The sequence below is a fragment of the Carcharhinus amblyrhynchos genome, chromosome 1, assembly GCF_965287045.1.
Source record: "Carcharhinus amblyrhynchos chromosome 1, sCarAmb.v2.hapA, whole genome shotgun sequence".
Taxonomy (NCBI): Eukaryota; Metazoa; Chordata; class Chondrichthyes; order Carcharhiniformes; family Carcharhinidae; genus Carcharhinus; species Carcharhinus amblyrhynchos.
This window is the reverse complement of record NC_137324.1, coordinates 123339957-123360848: the sequence shown is the minus strand read 5'-3', so window position 1 is coordinate 123360848 and position 20892 is coordinate 123339957. Positions and strand designations below refer to the sequence as shown.

Sequence of the window (20892 nt, the reverse complement as noted above, 5' to 3'; positions counted from 1 at the left end):
CTCTGCGGATGCACTATCACATGATCGCTGCACATCCGCCACCAGTGCCGATACACCTCGATGGCACAATGATGAGATGGCACACAGACAATCACACATCACATGTGAGCAGGAACTGGTTCTGAAGACAGGAACTGCATTAGAAATCACTGTTTGGCGGGCACAGGACACCCAGAGCTCTGTTCAGCTGGACTCAGAAGCTGAGCCGCTGGGCTGATTCACTAAATGGATACTTAGGGAGCAGCAATGGGAAAAGTGTGTGCATCAGTCAGGCTTTCCACAAGCAGTGTCCACCCTTACATGAAGAATAGAGCAGTCCATCTTTAGCAAGAGTGTAATGATGAACACGTCCTTTGAGTGAAAGAGTTAAAGGTGGCAAGATACTGAGTGCCTGTTAGCTCACACCAAGAGCCTGTACACTCTGTCAATTTACACCAGAATGAACAAACTCTTTGAAGGCAGATATGTTTATAGCCCTCACTTATCAGACTGTACACACACTGTTCCCCATTCTTGGGTGTCACTTATCAGACTACACACATTGATCTCCATTCCCGTGTATCAATTATTAGACTGTACATACTGTTCCCCATTCCTGTATGTCACTTACTGGACTGTGCACACACTATTCCCCATTCCTGTGTGCCAGTTATCAGACTGTACACACACTGTTCCCCATTCTTGGATGTCAATTATCAGACTGTACACACACTGTTCCCCATTCTTGGGTGTCAATTATCAGACTGTACACACACTGTTCCCCATTCTTGGATGTCAATTATCAGACTGTACACACACTGTTCCCCATTCTTGGGTGTCAATTATCAGACTGTACACACACTGTTCCCCATTGTTAGGTGTCAGTTATCAGACTGTACACACACTGTTCCCCATTCTTGGGTGTCAGTTATCAGACTGCAGACACACTGTTTTCCATTGCCAGTGATATGCCAGGCATGGTAGCACAATGGTTAGCACTGCTGCTTCACAGCACCAGGGACCTGGGTTTGATTCCCAGCTTGGGTCACTGTCTGTGCGGAGTTTGCGTGTTCTCCCTGTGTCTGTGTGTGTTTCCTCCAGGTGCTTTGTTTTCTTCCCACTGTCCAAAGATGTGTGGGTTAGTTGATTGCCCATGCTAAAATTGCCCCTTAGTGTCCTGAGATGCATAGGTTAGAGGGATTAATGGGTAAATATATAGGGATATGGGGGTAGGGCCTGGGTGGGATTGTGGTCGGTGCAGATGGGCCAGATGGTCTTTTTCTGCATTGTAGGGTTTCTACGATTCCTGTGTGCGAGTTATCAGACTGTACACACACTGATCTCTGTGTCACAACATGCATTGTTAACTATTAGTATGTCTCATTAATCATATTGGACACAGTTTGAATACTCTTGTCCATGTGCTGGTTATTGAATTTTGCGAAGTATAGCTGGTTACAGATAGGTTACAGACACTTTCCCAAGCCTCCATCTTCCCTGACTGCATTCAGACTCTGCATAATAGCAGCTTGAAACTGTAGGGAAGTGAACAGCTCCTAGTCTGTTCCCCGGCAAGATGTATTCTTACTTACTCTTTCTCCCTGTCCCAAAAACTGATTGTTTCTGTCTGGAGTGAAGTCATGCAGAGGAGACAGCAGGCATGAGATTTGCCCGATATTTAAATACCCAATATCAGTACTGCACAAATTTCAAGCATTTGGTCTGAATGAGATACCTGTGTCACAAATTTAATCTTCAAGTTCAGTTAGAAATGAAACCAGTATAACTGTTCTTGAATTCCACATCACAGAATTGTTATGGAATAGAAAGAGGCCATTTGACCCATCATGTCTGCAGCAGCTATCCAAATCAGCATCATTCCCCTGTCTTTTCCCCACACTCTTGCACATTGTTTCTATTCAAGCAATCATCTAACACCCTCAAATACTCATCTAATGCCCTCTTGAATGGCTCAATTAAACTTGCCTCCACCACACTTCCAGGCACTGCATTGTCGACCTCAACAACTTGTGTGAAAAACTTCTTCTCACATTACATTTGCTTCCTTTGCAAATCATTTTAAATCTATGCTCTGTCTTTCCTGATTCTTTTACAAGTGGGAACAGTTTCTCCCTATCTATTATGTCCAGTCCCCTCGTGGGCTGAACTTTCCCTGCCATTACAGCCAGTGGGATCTTGTGGTTGTGCTCTCCAAGAAGAACAGTCCCAAATTCTCCAATCTATCATTGTAAACGAAGATTCTCATCCCTGGAACCATCCTTTTTTGCACTCTCAAAATGTGTTCACATATCTCCTATAGTGAGGTGTCTAGAACGATACATAATACTCCAGCTGAACTCTAATCAGTGCCTTGTTCAAGTTCAACATAATCTTCTTGCTCATGCTGCTATTAATAAAGCCACTGCTCTTTTGGCCTGTCCTGCCATCTTCAATGATCTATGCACACATACACCTTGGTCCCTCTGCTCCTGCACCCCTTGTAGTATTTTACCCTTTATTTTATATTGTCTTTCCATGTTCTTCCCACCAAAATGCATCACTTCACACGTTTCCACATTGAACTTCATCTGCCACCCATCTGCCCACTCCGCCAACTTTTCTATGTCCTTTTGAAGTTCTACGTCCTCACAATTTACAACTTTGTGTCATCCGCAAACTTTGAAATTGTCAAGATTTACATCATTAATATATGTTGGGAAAAGCAAGGGTCCCAACAACAACCCTTGGGGAACACCACTCTAGACGTTCTTCCAGCCTGGAAAATATCCATTAACCGTTACTCTCTGCTTCTTATTATTCAGTCAATTTTGGTACTGTCCATTTTATTCCATGAGCAATAACTTTTCTCATAAGTCTGTGAGTGGCACTGTACTGAATGCCTTTAGAAAGTCCATATACACAACATCTGCAGCACTACCCTCACCAAACCTTTCTGTTACCTCCTCAAAAAAACTCTTGCAAGTTCATCTAAACATGATTTCCTTTTTAGAAATCTATGCTGCCACTTCCTAATCAACCCACTAATTACATCCCAAATAATTGTTTCAAAAAGCTTGCCTACTGAGGTTAAACTGACTGGCCCTGTAATTGCTGGGGCGATTTTTACAATCTTTTTTAGAAAAGTGTATAACATTTGCAAATCTCCAGTCCTCTAGCACCTCCCCTGGGTCTAGAGAAGATTGGAAGATCACAGTCAGCACCGCTGCAATTTCCATTCTCACTTCCTTCAATACCCTTGGATGGATTTCATCCGGTTGCATTTGTCAACTTTCAGTACTGACAGTCTATTCAACACTTCGTTATCAGTTTTGAACTCTTTTAGGGACAGAATTTCTTCATCTCTCATCATATTCTGGGCAGAATCTATCTCTTTTGTAAGGGTGGAGGCAAACTATTTATCTAATACGATTGCCATGTCCCCTGTCTCCATGTGTGAACTGGTCTGAACTCATTCTGTACTCTCCAAAATGGAATTCTAATTATACCAGTAACAGCAGAGCTGGGTTTCAAAACTACATTTTGAAAAACATGTTTCTGACCTGTGTTCAGTTTGAACTGAATATAGGAACATAAGATTTAGGAGTGGGAGTATCCCTTTGAACCCACTCCACCGTTTAACCTGATCATAGCTGATTTTATACTGGTCTCAGCTCCACTTTTCTGTCTGTTCCCCATAGCCTTTTATCTCACTTTTCACTATAAACATATATATTTCTTTCTTGAGTCTGTTGATTGGTTCTGCCTCCGCTACATTTTGGGACAGTGAGTTCCACAGATCCCCATTCTTCTGACAGAAGTAGCTTCTCCTCATCTCATTCTTGAACTTACCTCCTCTCGCTCTGGTCTCAACTATTTTTTCCCTCCCATGAATAATTGTGATTGGCCTCAGTTCTCCCAAGGCCACACTAGCTGCAGACATGAGGCCTATGTCAGAAAGAGCTGAACCTGCTTGCTTCTGAACTTGCCCCTGTTGAGTGGAATCTTTCCTATCCAGCTGGGGCGGGCCTAAAGGCAGCAAATTCAGAGATCCTGGTGCCAGGTCAACAGTCCAGACATTCTTGCTTCTGAGTTCGTCATCACCAGCACAGATTTCCCATGCAGCAGCAATCTGAATATTCAACTGCCTACTAATGGGCTGATAGGGTGGCATATGGTGATTTGCATGGCTGTCTCACAGCTCCAGGGACTCAGGTTTGATTCTGGCCTTGGGTGTCTGTGTGGAGTTTCCATGTTCTCCCCGTGTCTGCGTTGGTTTCCTCCAGTTTCCTCCCACAGTCCAAAGATGTGCAAGTTAGGTGAATTGGCCATGCTAAATTGGCCCTTAGTGTCCCCAAATGTGTATGTTAGGTGGATTAGCCATGGTTAATATGTGGGATTGTGGGGTTAGGACGAGGGGAGGTGGGTGGACTTGGGTAAGATGGTCTGTTGGAGAGTTGGTGTAGAGGCGATGGGCCAAATGGCCTCCTTCTGCACTGTAAGGATCCTATTGATTGTGGATGCTGCCTGGGCAACAGACAGTGAGTGTGAAATCCGGCAAGTGCCTGTGGATGGAGCAACATTGATCAGCAGTTCACAGTTATAACCGCTGTCCATCCTTTGGAGCGGTTACCACATTACAATTTTGACCTGTCAACTGTGGCTCAAGTTATTTTGTAATTCAAATTTCAATCTTTGGCGGGGGGGGGGGCATCTCAAGATACTGATGCCCTAGGATGGTACAGTGGCACAGTGGTTAGCAGTGCTGCCTCACAACACCAGGGACCCGGGTCCGATCCCCGGCTTGGGTCACTGTCTGTGTGGAGTTTGCACGTTCTCCCCCTGTCTACGTGGGTTTCCTCGGTGCTCTGGTTTCCTCCCACAATCCAAGGATGTGTGAGTTAAGTGCATTTGCCATGTTAAATTCTCCCTCAGTGTACCCGAACAAGCATTGGAGTGTGGCGACTAGGGGATTTTCACACGAATTTCATTGCAGTATTAATGTAAGTCTACTTGTGACACAAGTAAATAAATTATAACACTTGCGATCACCATCCTTCAGCAGGCACATCCACCTCAGATTGTGGGACTACCATCCTTTCCAAGGTTGCAGATTCTCTGGTTGAGGTTACAGCATTGGGAACCCACCCAATAACTGTGGGAATGACGGAGTTGGTTGGTCCCCTCAATTATTTTTGAGGATAAAATTCCAGCCCATTCGATGCAGAGGAGAGTGGAAACTTTGGATTTCCTACACTTTTGGTGGGATTTAACTCATGCCTAGTATTCAATTCCAGCTCTCTGTGACAGATTAGTGGTTAGCCCTGATGCTTCACAGTGCCAGGGACCCAGGTTCAATTCCCAGCTTGGGTCACTATCTGTGCAGAATCTGCACATCCTCCCTGTGTCTGTGTGGGGTTTCCTCTGGGTGCTCCCGTTTTAACCCACGGTCTGGTTAGGTGCATTGGCCATGTTGAATTCTCCCTCAGTGCACCCGAACAGGCACCAGTGTGTGGCAACTGGGGGATTTTTCACAGTCACTTCATTGCACTGTTAATATAAGCCTACTTGTGACACTAGTAAATAATCTTAAGAACAAATATTATTCCGCCCTCTCTCTCCCAGAGATGCTGCCTGGCCTACAGAGAATTTTGCAGCATTTTCCTTCTTTTATTTCAGTTTTCCAGCAGGCGGCGGCGCGATCATTAAAATTATCCTGGCTTGACACCCTGACATTTTTCTGCACTTTGCCCTAAAGGCAGCAGGTGGCAGCAGAGGCTATGCCCACGAAGTTGGAGGAAAAGGAACAAAAAAACAAAGTTATTCACAAGGCACAGGATTTTTGGAAGTGAAACCTCCACAGACCAACGCAGAACTGAAGCGTTTGATTTGGATTTGGAAAAAGAGTGTGCCGATGTGATATCTGCTTCTTTCCTTTTGACTTCAGGTTTTAGAAATGCCTTTAAGCAGGGAAGGAAATCAGCATTTGCTGGAAAAGTGAAGCAAGGGGAAAATCCGATTGGAACAGTGATCGGTATCCAGAGCGTGTCTTTAGTTTGTAGGAACGGAGTCCAGAAATTACATCCTCTGAGCTGTCTCTGCAACGGTTTGTTCCACTTTAAACACTCAAAAGTAGCCTAGAAGTGAGACTCCAGCACAGATGCGGTGCTCATGCTCTCTCGATTTGAACGCAACCCCTGTTTAAATGCTGAGGACACTCTCTCAAACGGCTGGGCAATTGCCAAATAACGGGGGACGGAGGGACCGCTTCTCGGCCACTTTGGAGAAGTCCAACTTCTCCAGCAGTCTGCGAACATCTGGTAAAAGCAAACGCGGTGATGGTTGAGGGAGGGGGGGGGGGGGGGGGGCACGCCGGTTATCAATGCCCCAGATGTGACTGGGATTGTGCCTGCCAGATGTGGAAACGACTATAACAGCGAATATAAGGTTTGTTGCTGGAGGTCGATACGCGTTGGGCCACTGGATCCTAATCCATGTGGTATGAGCTTTAAGAATTACATAGGCTGTTTTGCGCCGGGGTTGCAAAGTTAAAGGTTTCCTGATTGCAATTCCTGCATTTCAAAATCGCCACGATGGCACAAGTAATTGAACACTTGGGCCATCTTGAAGATTAACGTGCAAACCCTTCGGATTTATCATTTTTATTTCATGTCCCAGAAGGAAAGAATCTCCAGATTGAGCGTTACAACCCTGGCAATTGGACATTTTTAATATGATGTCTAATTACCACCACCCCCCCCCCCCCTCCCAGAGAGAAGTCCATACGTTTCGCATACAGTGCTGTCTGATGGATGGAGGCAGTAAAAGTCCTCGCCTGAGATTGCAGTCCGCGATGTCACTGTCCCGCAAACAATTCACCCCCAAAATACAAACTGATGCTTTAGAAACAATTGCAAAGTTTAACCAACAGCCGGGCATCGTGGAGGGAGTAACAAGATGCAGTGAAGCAAGCTTCCTGGTTAATTCAGTAAGTCTCGGAATGCGGTGTAAATGGACACATACACACACATACATACACACACACAGTTATCACTCTTTCTTACCTCGTGCTTGATCAGCCAGTTCACACTTGGGAGCGCAGCGCGCTATTGTCACAAGAAGGACAGGCAGAGCGCACACCACCCAATTCATTTCGCTCCGTTTGTCCGCACTGCTCTCTGACAAATGGCACTAAGACGTCAGCCTTCAATTATATGTGTGCACCCCTTGCATCTGAAGTAGCATCTGAAAGGCAATGTGCATGTTCTATAAGAATTACGGCGGAATATCGTATTACCGTATTGCCACGTGGAGGTACAATTACAATCGGGAATAACAACCAAGTCAGTCTGGATGGGAAATGTAACTGTTTTTGTCCTCACTCACACACACTTACAGAACTCTGAAACCAGTGCGCGAAATGTACACATAGTTCACAATCGGTAGTAACTGTAACATTTGTTGCAACTGTTACCATTTTTTTAAAGAAATGTTTCTTCAAACGACAGATTCGTGATTTAAATAAAATTCCTGTGCACGCAGCAAGTGGTCTCATGAAAGTTTTATTGTTGTTCCATTAATCTGTGGCGAAGCTCACATCGAATGTAAACACCGTAAACAAGTCCAGTATTAATCTCACAACGGCCTCCGCCGCCCTGAAATCTACTCTAAGAACAACAACTTTGAACTTACATTGTGGACACCGTTCAACTGAAATGTTTGATGGAGTTGCCCTCGATCTTTTAACCGCGTTTTCCTTTGTGTCGTTGCTGTCATTTTAAACAGGATTGTGGATGCTTAATTTTTTTTGGCACAGGACTGACTCTAATGAATAATATCTTCCTCTTCGATAAGTGTATCCAGTCTGTAACTGCTCTATGGAAAGCCTTAACAAAGTTTTAAGTGATACAGTGCAAACAGCTAGTCTCAACAGACAACCCTTCCCCATATATATATGTATATATAAATACTCAAGCTTGATAATAGTAATTTGCACAAAACTGCGAAAATACAAATATTTACGGAAAAAGACGGAAACTCGGACCATAATACATTCTTTCAATAAAATAGGTAATATCATAAAAAGACGTTTGCCTTTGGCTCTTCGTAGTTTTCTTCATAACACTGGAATGATCAAAAAGTGCAATGCAGTCTCACGGGCTTCCAACTGCCAGGACTTTGATTTACAGTTGGTGAAATTAAGGGATCACTTTTGGACGGCTCAAGCCCCCCCCGCCCCCACCCACCCCCCCAATCAGATTCTCTGCAAACAGTAGTCGTTCTCCGTATCCAAGGAGCTGTTGTGTCCAGAGGAAGGATACAAATCCTTCTTCAGCATCCGGTTGACGATGTTGAGTAGAACTTTCTTGTACTGTTGGCGCAGCAGCGAGTAGACAAAAGGATCCGAAGCAGCTTTGGAGTAGGCGAGGCACTTACTGAGAACTCCCCAGTAGTGGTTGACGGTCACAAAGGGAAGCAGCTCTATCAACCTGTAAAATGGGCGGTGGGGGGGTACAGAAAACCAGACTTCGTTAGTGATGTCTTTCAAGTCCTGTGGTGTATATGCAATCAAGCCCAAGATCATGTTCAGTGCCTTGTAGTGTCAGCTTGAATTTTGTTTGCCTGTCTTGTGGGGACCATGAATCGGATTCAATTTAAATTGGTTTTTAGGGCAAGCAAGGAGATGCATTAAAGACGTGCTGGGTCCACTCAACTCATTGGCTTTGTAACTATATGTAATCAAATCACCAACAGTACCTTGCTCTTTCCCACTAGAGCATTGAAAGAGACTGTTGGGTACCTTTTATTTCTGCCAGTGTTTAAGCTCCCCACTCGTTTCCTCTCAGCCCACTCCATCTATCAGCGTATCCTTATCTAGTCTTCCCAGTTGGAGGGGCCACTGGCATCTTTAATTCCCTTGCATAAGCAATCCCTCCTCCCCAATTAGGAGACGAAATTATCCATTTGAGTAGTATCTGCTTCTGATACACAAGAACACTTGAGACAGGAGCAGGATTCGACCACTTTGCCAGCCAGCCTGCTTTGCCATTCATTGCGATCATGGCTGATCTTGGGTTTCATTTCCATTGTTCTACGGGCTCCCCATATCTCTTGATTCCCCAATAAGTTAAATTTGTGTTTATCCCAGACTTAAATATATGCAATGATGGAACATCCACAATTATCCGGGGTAGAGACTTCCAAAGATTCACAGTATTATGAGTGATGTAATTTCTCCTCATGTCATTCCCAAATGACTGGCCCCTCACATCGAGACTGTGCTCCAGTGTTTCCCCAAACAGCAGAAACAATCTCTCAGTATCTATCCTATCAGAATTTTGTAGGTTTCAATGAGATCACGTCTTGTTCTTCTAAACTCCAGAGAATTTATCCAGCCTTTCATTAATAGACAGCCCACCCATCCCCAGGGTCTAATTTAGTGAACCTTTGCTGTACTGCCTTCAATACCAGTATATCCTTTCCCAAATCTGGAGACCAAGAGTGTCCAGTGGCCGAATTTTCCGACCCCGCCCGCAGCTGGGATTCTCCAGTCCCGCTGCAGTGAGTGGAGATTTGGCGGAGCATGAAATTCTCGCTGGCATTGGAGAATTCTGGCCAATGTTCCAGATGTGCTCTCACCAAAACCCTGTACAACTTATTATTCTTGTACGTCAATGCTCTTGCAGTATAAACTAAGATGTCATTTGCATGCCTAAATGCTTACTGCACCAACATGCTAACTTTCTGCGTTCCTTGTAGGAGTACACCCAACTCTCTCTAAACAAACCCGAGAGATAAAACCTGCTTGTTATTTGAGTGATTGTAACCTGCAGTGAACATCTTACTTCAGAAATGCGATTCGCATACTGGGCGAGTCCTCCGGCTTTAATTTAAGATTCACATCAGCCCCTCATGGCCCCGTTGAGCATCGAGGTAAAGTGTAGGCTCTCTGGCCCCTTGGGGTGTTCCACACAGCTAGAATGGTGCGACATGGTTCATTCACCAACAGCTCAGAGCTGGCGGAGTGTTACCACCCGGGGTTACTAAATGCCAACCCCCTCAGGGATTTCAGTCTGCCGTGTTCCCCACTCCCTCTACGCCAAGCTATTCTCCCAGTTGCCATTCGTCTTTTCAGACTGACTCCACCCTCACCCAGTGACTTTTCACCGGGCGTCCTGTCTGCCATTCTTCAGCTGTAATTTGGCGATAATGTTTGAAGAAAGCAACACTCCGTTTGCAGAAACGGCAGAGTTATTTCACAAAAAGTCAGGTGGGTATTTTCGTCCCTGAACATAATGTGTTCAGTGTTACTTGTCAGTAACCTAAATGGACTACCACCTTGTCTGCTAGTTTCCAGGTTGTTGGTCCATTTCGATGTGGTTGTTGCCCACACGTGCGATTTTCCTTGTTTCAATTGCGCTTCTGATGTACCAGTGATGTTGACTGGGGAAATTACTAAATCAATACCGATTATCTCCAAGTGCTTTCCTTTAGGAAGTGTGAACAATGTGTGCAACAGGGCTCTATGCCGGAGTTTTCAGTACGATTCATTCAAATTCGGGCGCAAATTCCGTCCAGGCCACAGCAGTTTCTGCGATCTTGGCAGCTGGTTGATACTAGAATTTGGCTCACCCACGCAACTGGCCTTACCCCCAGTCAATGAACTATTATTGTGAGTTTCCATTAACCACACTATTGTTCTTTGAGGCAGCCTTTAAAATACAAATACATTTTGGCACGGGATGCTAATAGGCAGCTTTGGAAAGTATTTAAATATGTAATCTATAAGGAACTGAATAGGATATACCAATGCAGAATACAGAGTAAAGTTTCAAAATTTGCAGAGGATACCACACTTGGAGGTTTGATAAACAGCAGGGATAATACCAGCCCATTAGATATAACTGGGTTGGCAGAATGGGCAGCCAAGTGGCAGATGCAATTTAACACAGAGAAATATCCATGATGCATTTTGGCAGAGCGAGCAATACAGACTAAATGGCACAGTTCTAAAGAAGGTGCAGAGACTGAGGAACCTTGGGGTTCATATGCATACATTAGTGAAGGTGAGAGGACATATTCTAAGATTAGTTAGCTGAGCATATGGGAAACTGGGCTTCCTAAACAGACATACTTAAGTTTATTTATTAGTGTCACAAGTAGACTTACAGTAACACTGCAATGAAGTTACTGGAAAATCCCCTAGTCATCATTACGCTGGTGCTTGTTGGGTATACTGAGGAAGAATTTAGCATGACCAATGCACCTAATTAGCAAATAGTTCGGACTGGGAGGAAACCAGAGCACCCAGAGGAATCCCTCGCGGACATGGGGAGAACATGCAAACTCCACACACACTGTGACCCAAGCCGGGAATTGAACCTGGGTCCCTGGCTCTGCGAGGCAGCAATGCTAACCATTGTGTCACAGTTTACAAAAAGGATAAAAGGTATGCTGAACTTTTATAAAGCTCTGGTTAACCCACAACTGACTCATCAGGTCCAGTTCAGGTCAGAATACTTCAGGAAGATACGAGGGGCCTGGAGAGAGAGTACAGAGGAGATGTGGAATAGTCCCAGGGACGAAGGATTTTTAGTTATACAGTGTGGTTGGAGAAGCTGCAAATTGTTCTCCTTGAAGCAGAAGAGGTTTGATACAGGTATACAAGATTCTGACAGGTTTAGATAAGATAGAGGAAGAAAAACTGTTCCTATTAGTTGGTGCTATAAAGACTAACGGATGTCTATCATTTAGACATGAGAAGCAGGGGGAGATGTGAGGAAGAGATATTTCACAGAGCAAATAATAATGACCCAGAACTCATTGTCCATAGGGCATGGTGGAAGCAGAGATAATTCATGATTATCAAAGCAAATGGAGTTAGTACTTTGAAAGGAATAAATTGCAGGGTTCCTGGGATGGAATAGGAAATAGGACTGACTGGATTGCACAGAATGGGCAAGATAGGCTGAGTGGCCACCTTCTGTGCTGTTACAATACTATGAAAAGGAAACTGTTAACTCATTCTGTACTGTTTTCTAACACAACTTTCAGTGAGTTGAAATCAAGTTACTTACAATTGGTGGACTAGGCATTCTTGCTAAAAACATTAATTAGCAAGAATGCCTAGTCATTTTCATTTTCAGCTACTTTTCAGCTAAAATTGCTATGGATCACAACTTCGAAAAGCATCAAGAAATATTGCTTAATGCAAGAAAAAGAACAAACAATTACATTCTAAAATATTGCTTGATTGTGCTAGTCTGTGGAAGATTTTACATCTGTCAATGTACAAGTATGTTTGCGTGGAAGCTTGAGCAAAAGTTTATTGAGCTAATTAGTGCAATTTGTGTTAGGATTGCCAATTTCACCCAAAGCTTAAATTATAGGTTGGTCATTCCTCTCTGCAAATGTTGCCTGAATTGCTGTGTGGTTATAGTTTCTTCCGTGTATATTTTCTGTTAGCTATTTTCATCTTCTGTCACATTTCACCTCCTGAAAATTGCTGTCAGCCTGACAAGGCAAGGTCAGAAATACCAAATGACAACCTTATGGGCTAATAACACTTCACACATTTTTAATTGGATTTAACAGATCCCAAGGAATCAGCCAATGAATCTCAAATCAAGTCATGGTGAGACTGACTGTTCTTATCCAACTCATGTGATGGAACTTTTCAACAGCAAAAATAACATCATTAAGGCAGAAAAATGTCCCACAGCATTTATCTAACAGACTCTGACATCGAGCCACATAAGGAGATATTAGGTCAGATGAAAAAAAAAGCTTGGTCAGAATTATAGGTTTTAAGGATTGCTTTAAAAGAGGAAAGAGACATGGAGATATGGAAAGATTTAGGAGGGAACATCCAGAATTTACAGCCTTATCAGCTGAAAGCATAGCCCATGAATGTTGTGGTTAAAATCAGCAACATGCAAAAGGTCTAAATTGGCAAGCACAAAATTCTCAGAGGGTTGAGGGGTCAGAGGAGGTTACAGAGCTACTAATAGATGTGGCCATGGTGGAATTTATAACCAAGGATGAACAGTTTTAAATTAAGATTTTGTTTAACAGGGAGATCAATACAGGTCAGCAAGCATAGGGTTGATAAGCTAAACATGACTTGGTACATGTAAAGAAATGGCCACCTGAGATTTGGATGAACATATGTTTATGCAGGGTAGAGTTTGGGAGACCAGGAGAGCATTGGAATAGTCAGGACTAGATGTAACTGAAGTATGGGTGGTCATTTCAGCAGTAGGCAAGCTGAGGCGGGGGGAAAAGGTTGGGTAATGTTATGGAGATGAAGATGGCCTATCTTAGTAATGGCATGGATATGTAATGGAAACCATTCCAGGGTAAAAGAAAAATGACAGTAAAATTAAGAACATCCTGACGTAGCCTTAGACAATTGCCAAAGGATAAAGATGGAGTCAGTGGCAAGAGGAGAATATCTTTTGGCGAAGGTCAAAGTAGTTTTGGTCTTCCAAATATTTAGTTACAGGAAAGTTGTGCTCAGGCAGTAGTGGATGTTGGACAAGTCATCCATGGCCTCTACTACAAGTGGAAACATTTTTGCCACATCTACTCTGTCAAACCTTCCATTATCTTAAAGACCTCCTTCAGATTACCCTTCTGCCTTAGAAAAACGTATCCCAGTCTGTTCAATATTTCCTTACACTTCTAACTCAAACACTGTTCTTGCTTACTGTTGTGTTGATTTGATTCATATTCTGAGAAAGGAGTTAATTTTCACAGACACGATAGCACAGTTGAAATGCTTTTCATCAATCTCACTATCATTTTCTGGACTTGGAAATATTGTAATGAGGTATTAAATAATAATTATAAAGTGAACCTATTGGCCACACCTGTATTCTCCAGCTGCATTAAAATTCCAACAATCTAGGCATTCAGTCAAGTGGCTACAGAGAAGCAAAATGATCCTGTATCAGAACACACCAGAATTAATGCTACAGACCCACAATACTTAAGATCAATCCAAACAAACAATTTTAGCACAAAGGAAGACAGTTATTGGATATCAATCATCTCAGTCCCAGGACAATGTTGCTGAAATTTCTTAGGTTAGTGTCCGAGGCCCAAGCATCTTCAGCCACTTCATCAATGGCCTTCCCTCCAACGTAAGGTGAGAGGTGGGATTGTTTGCAATGTTCACCACCATTAACAGCTCCTCAGATACTGAAGCTGTTCATGTACAAATGTAACAAGACCTGGACAATATTCAAGCTTAGGCTAGTAAAATAAGTGGCAAGTAATATTCAGACTACACAAGTGCCAAACAATTACCATTTCCAGCAAGAAAGAATCTGACCATCTCCTCTTGACATTCAATGGCATTACCATTGCTGAATTCCACATTATCAACATCTTGTGGATTATCATTGACCAGAAATTGAACTCGACCATCCATATAAATACTGTGGCTACAAGAACAGATCAGAGCCTATGAATTCTGTGGAGATGAACTCATCTCCTGACTTCCAAAGCTGGTCCACTCTCGACAAGGACAAGTCAGGATTGTGATAGAATACTCTCCACTTCCCTGGATCAGTGCAGTTCCAACAACACAAAAGAAGCTTAACACCATGTAGGACAAAGCAGCCTGCTTTATTGTCACCCCATCCATCACAGTAAATATTCACTCCCTCCACCACTGCATAGGGGCAACACTGTGTGCCATCTACAAAATGCACTGCAGCAATTCACCAGAGTTCCTTAAACAGCACCTTCCAAAGTCATGACCTCTGCCGCCTAGAAGGAGAAGGGTAGCAGTTATATGGGAATACCATTACCTGCAAGTTCCTCTCCGAGTCAGGCATGAACCTGACTTGGAACTATATCAGGGTCAAAATCCTGGAATTCCCTCCGTGGATGAACCTGTGGATGAACCTACACCACAAGACCGCAGCAGTTCAAGAAGGCAGTTCACGACTACCTTTTCTGAGGCAATTAGGGATGGATAATAAATGCTGGCCTAGCTCCACCCCATGAACAAATAGATACTAAAAATTCAAATTAAATGATATTAGATCTTTTTTCCATTTTTATCCCTTTCTCAGAGTTACTAAGCTGGTGTGTAGAATAGATAGGCAAGCCCTTAATCCATCTCCTTGCTTGCTCCAAAAATCAATGTGTATTGAATCCAATTCATGGTGTCCACAAAAGAGACATACTAGATCCAAGCTGACAAGAGCTGGCATTACACTTGATCTTGGGCTTGATTCTATGCTTAATCTTAGCCAAAAGGCCGAGAAATGATATTTTTACTTTATCAATCAGAAAGGCAAATAACCTGTCACAATTCTAAATTTCTCACACAAATAAAAATTATAGTACAAATTTCATAACTTCAAGATTGCCGTGACTTTGTTGTATAAAGACAGCCGGTTATGATGAAGATTGAAGTCAAACAGCATATTACCTTGTAAAATATAATTACAATAATTCTGATAATGTCACTGTGATATGCTTAACCTTTCCAATTTTTTTCCAGCTGCAAAACTTAAATAAATTGAATGTATGTAAATGTGAACCTTTTGAAGCTTAGATTTAGCGTTGCCTGACAAAACCAAAATCATAGAATCTCTATAGTGCAGCAGGAGGCAATTTGGCCCATCAATCTGCACTGACCCACCTTTTGTTTATCTTACCCAGGCCCTACCCTGGTCACCCTGTGTAGTCACCCTGCTAATCCCCCTGACCTACACATCTTGGGACATGAAGGGACAATTTTAGTATGGGTAATCCACCTATTCTGCTCATCTGTGGACTGTGGGAGGAAACCAGAACACCCAGAGGAAACCCATGCAATGTGCAAACTCCACACAGTCAAACTTGGTTTCTGTTTCTTTTCTGTACTGATGGCCAATGCATACTTTTCAAAAGTAGGACTTGTTCAATCCTTTACCATAATTTACCTCAGAGCATGGCAGTGAACAGCTAATTTAACTAATTTGTTCCATTTTATATTTCTACAGGAGAGTGTTCGATTAACTATCTAAGTTCCTGTTCTGGTGGGTCTTACTCACAGACTATGTTTCCTAACTTGATTGGTCAAGTATCAAGAACAGAAGCTGAGATCAGTGCAGAGTATGTTCTGATCAGTGTCTTGGACAACTTGCTGAATGGAGAGTGCAATACTGATCTCAAGTTGCTGGGCTGCTCCATCATTGCTCCACGTTGTGAAAACAATAAGATTCTGAAGCCTTGTCGATACGCTTGTGAGGCACTTAAGAGAGACTGTCAGCATTCATTTGAAATGATTCAAATGGCATGGCCATATTTCATGGACTGTGATCGCTTTTTTGTCAGCGAAGAGGAGGGTTGTTATGACCCTGTAGGAAAATACAGAGGTAGGTCACTATCTTTGTCTGAGACTGGACATGGTGCTGTGAAACCCAGCTTGTATATTTTCAGTAATAAGCTATAATTAACTGAAAAGGGTGTATGCTGTTCCTATCACACTGAGTAAGATTCTGTCTCCAAACAATACTTCACAAAGTTGATTCAGATGTTAAAAGAGAGATAAAACTCACACCACCCAGTGGGTCGATTGTAACTGTCCTGTAGTGTGGGGCAGTGCCTCAGGAGAATTGTAACCTAACCTAGCTGCTGCAACTGATGGGGTCGGATTGGCTGTCCAGTTCACACACTGCTGGCTTTTACTTTTTAGTGGAGGTTGGATCAGGTTAAAATGACCTCCATAATGAACTGAAAAAATCCATATTTAATCTCTCTCTTCCTGATTTAGCTGATCTCTTCTAGTACCGTCCCGGGTGGGGACACCGCGCTCAGTCTCTGAACCAAGAGTTTCAATGAGGAACAGAAATAGCCACATTCCAGGTCTGGTGAGTCAAGCTGCAAGTATCTATAAGCGGATGTTAGACGAGGAATGGCTCGCGTTTGTTTGTGATGCCCCGCATTCCGTCCAGTCTAACACATGGCAGTTTGCACTGATCCTCTCGCATGCTATTGTAATTCTGTGACAGTGATTTACACTCTGCTCACACATCCATTATACATCAATTGAAGCTCTCCCCCCCTCCCCCCAACCCACACACCCGCTTTCTTCTTAGACTGCAGTTGACATGACCTATTAAGAATGGTCGGCTCTTAGCTGCGACAGATAAGTTATGATGCAGCGTTTGCGGTCCATATTGCTATTGGCAGGGGATTCTGGTTCAGTCTAAAAGGCAGGATCAATATGTGTTATTATTATGGGTTCTGGAAGGGATCTCAATGCATTTTCACTGATGCCTTGCAAACCATTCGTCAAGGCATGGGATGTAGCCAAAACTTGCTGTTTTGCTGTGAACTTTGACTTACCACCCGATTTCCTACCACCCAAGGTGCCTTTCACTAGTTGTATATTTCACTAGATAGTAGAGAATATTTCCTAAATAGTCACACCGTAGCTACAATGTTAATCAATAAAGGCCGGATCATTGAAATGTTCATGGGGAAGTGGTGAATTGTGAATAAAGTATTCAACTAATGACAGCGCGGTACTTGGTCTTTGCGACGCAACAGTGTGATGTTAGCTCTGTAGTGGTGTTTCACTGTCAATACATCTTCAGGAAAGGCACTTTCATACTTTCAGCTCCAGGAGGACTATCAATAGCTACACACTTACACTTGAACGAAGACCCACTTTCTTGACTTTCAGAAATAGGCAGCGGGCTGCTTGTTTAACAGGGACAAATAAGCGATGGGCTCAAGGTAGGTACCGTTATTGGGGAGGGGTTGACAGAGAGACAATCATTCCCCTTAACTTGGATATGATTCATTGGGTTAGACGTGTGCCCCGAATACAGTCCCAGAATTGTCCAACCGCTGGGACTAATGCTTGTATTATTCACTGTGCATAAGCGCCCCGCCGCCCCCAACCCCACATCTGCCCTCCCCAGACGGGAATTAATACACAGCAAAGTGACTGCTTGATGTCACGACAGCTGTTTCACGAATGCATTATTTCTGATTTTTGCGAAGTCTCAATCAGACGAGATTATTCCCCAGACGTCCTAATTCAGAAAATCTCAATGATCACACTATCGATATCTGGTTTTTTGTTTACCTGGTTATAATATATGGAGCGAAACAGACAATAAACGACCCTATAAAAATGCTGATCTTCTTGGTTGCGCGTTGTCTTCTACTTTTCTGCTCCGCGAGGCAACGCTGTTTCACACTAAAATGACAAGAGAAAGAGCGTTTAATTCCACATTGTGCCAAGGTGTACTTTCCTACCTCCATGCGGGGAGTCCCGAGGCCTTTCCACCATAACAAGAATCACCTCAGCAAATAACACTTCTTACTTCGTCTTGCTTGTTTAAAAAAACCCAGTCAGTACTAAGGGACACAATTCCCCCCAAGCCAGAAATATTAATCAGATGGTTTCATGCCTTCACTGTGAACACATTGTTGCCTTAATGTAGCCATGACTGTGTTTCCCAACAAGTGGTTGGGATAGGTATGACTGCTCAGTGAACAACCCAAATCCTCTGATGTCTCGACGCAAGAAGATGCTGAAGCGTTTGCAAAACCAATTTGTTTTGTGTTCTCCATCTTCAAAATAATAGTTTGTTGTATTTTATTGTTTTTGTTTTGGAGGGGGATGCACTTTATAACAAAATTCCCACATCAACTACTACCAAGGGGAACAAAGGTACCAATATACTGTGAGACTTTTTTGTGGCACGTTGTATACACACACACACACACACACACACACAAAACACACGCAATGGCAATAATAAACACTGGAGTATAAGTCAACAACCGTTGAATATTAATCTTCGGAATGTTCGGAAACGTTATGATAAGAAGTTTATCACTTCTTTGGCAGCGGGATACACTGCCTGAAAGATTGCTGGAAGCAGATGCAATAGTAATTTTCCAAAGGGAATTTGATATATTCCTGAAAAAGGGAACACAAACATTGCGGGCTATGGGGAAAGTGCAGACTAGTCGGATAGATCTTTCAACGAGTCAGCGCAAGGAGAGGAACAGAATGGTGTCCTTCCAGAGAAGATTATATGATTCTTTAACCTTATTTAATAACTGGACGCCATGCAGAACGGAGATGTTCCATAGGACCGCGAATCTCTCTTAGAACACAAGACGTGCTTGTGCTCAAGTCAAAACAATTCACTTGAAACACATCGTGTGGCACCCACACTGCCTTCAGTAGTCACGCTGCCCACATCATAGGGAACCGGCATGTTACAGATTATTAAAAAAAAAGTTTGAGAAGTCAGATGGCATTACCTGGGGTGGATATCCACCAGTAAAACCAAAGTCTGCATGGTGATAATGTCTATCCTCCTGCAGTGAAAGCGTGCAACCTTCAGGACCTTCAGATAGGTAAAGCACAATATTACCAGGGAAAGCATAAAGCTGGTGGCGTGAAAGACAATGGTGAACACTGTAAACCGTCTCCTCTCCACTTCCTCTGACAGATGCAAAGTGCACGATGCGTATATGTTATTGAAACCGACCCAGGTAAAGAAAGCTGCCACCACGGGGAAAGTGAGAGAGTGGAGCCAAGTGTAACTCATCATAAGCACGGCGTCCTTGTATCTCATCTTGCTGGCGTAGCTTAAGGGGAAAACCACGGCAATCCACTTGTCGATGCTTAACGCTGCCATGCTTAGCATAGTGTTCGTGGTGAGAAATGTTTCCAAAAAGCCCACTGTTTGACAGATGCAGTCGCCAAACGGCGCCTGCTTTTTGACAATCCCCAGCAGTGTCGCTGGCATATTCAAAACGGTGAGAAGGAGATTGCAGAAAGACAAGTTAACTATAAATATGCCCGGCACTTGCTTGCGGATGTCGGAACTGTAGATGAAGCATATCAACACCAACAAGTTAGACAACAAGGAGACGATCAGCACCACAATGATGAACAGCACCAGAAGAACTTCTGCCAAGTCCATCTCTCAAAGGGTCGCCTTATAGCAACAGGTCAAAGCCCATCCTTTTTACCTGCAGAAAAATTCAATTGGCACATCAGCCACTAATAACCTTCCCCAATGCCCATTTTGTTTCCCTCTCTGAAATCGCGCTCAACAGATGCCCAAGAAAGCGGAGCTGTCCAAAGTGCCGGACCCGACTGGAGGAAGGAGGAGTGAAGAGTTTGAAAGGTCCAGTTGTTGGCTGGAATAAAGTGGCGTTCGCCTCAGTCCCTGCTCTACTCATCAGCGCAGCCGGCTTCCTTTAACGAGGACTTCATGCACCGCACAGCTTCTCCTGCTCAGCCTTTATCCGCACCTCAGCAGCGCCGAACTGAGCCCACAGAGTGTTGATCTCTCCCCAAAATAGACAGCGGTTGTCGCCTTCCCATCACCAGCTCGGTCCAACAACAGCGCCCGAGTCATGCGCACAGGGAGCCTGGGTCTCAGACTGAGTGGCATTGCAGAGAGACAGTGAGCGAGAGCTCCTTGTCACCTTCCAGAGTGGGAGAGAGGATTCTCCTGAAGACACCAAGCTGCTCGCCAAGTCAGGGTGGCGCCTTGTGTCCTCATTGGAGTTGTCTTATTTCCATGCCAGCGGTGACGTTTTGTAGCCTTACTGAAGCGCACGTAGACAGGAATATCATTTAATCATAACGCTTTGAAGTAGCACAGGATAAGCTTGGTAACAACAGGGGAAATTCTACCGGAGGGTGTGCTTTAGCTTGTTTAGTTAAAAAAAGGAAAAAGAAACTACTAACTTGTAATAGAGCATTAAAAAACAATAAGTTTACACTGGCCACCTGTTTCTGTTGCTTTGTATGAGTTGGTTGGGATTGGGGGAATGAACGGTAAGCTGCCGAATGATTGTAAACTGTCTACATTCTCACAACCGTGGACTGATACGCGGTGTCACCTCGTTGACTGTAACATGCATTACAAC

The 20892-nt window shown here is 43.5% G+C and overlaps 2 protein-coding genes across 3 annotated transcripts in view; both read right to left on the bottom strand.

Moving 5' to 3' along the window:
• The window catches only part of cpz (carboxypeptidase Z), a 57004-nt gene extending 48871 nt beyond the window's left edge, over window positions 1-8133 (bottom strand). For both annotated transcript variants that reach the window (XM_080191926.1, XM_080191934.1), the window contains exons 1-2: window positions 8071-8133; window positions 7041-7221 (exon numbers count right to left, since the gene is read on the bottom strand). In XM_080191926.1, the coding sequence (XP_080048052.1) occupies window positions 7041-7128 (88 nt within the window). In that variant the 5' untranslated portion in view covers window positions 7129-7221; window positions 8071-8133. The remainder of the gene's footprint in view (window positions 1-7040; window positions 7222-8070) is intronic.
• A 97-nt stretch (window positions 8134-8230) lies between these two features.
• Window positions 8231-20393, bottom strand: gpr78b (G protein-coupled receptor 78b). Its single transcript, XM_080199330.1, has 3 exons — window positions 19267-20393; window positions 18074-18187; window positions 8231-8465 (listed from the first exon to the last, which is right to left on the bottom strand). Exons 1-3 carry the CDS (start codon window positions 19932-19934, stop codon window positions 8231-8233), a joined length of 1017 nt encoding a protein of 338 aa, XP_080055456.1. The 5' UTR covers window positions 19935-20393.
• Between the last annotated feature and the right edge of the window lie 499 nt (window positions 20394-20892).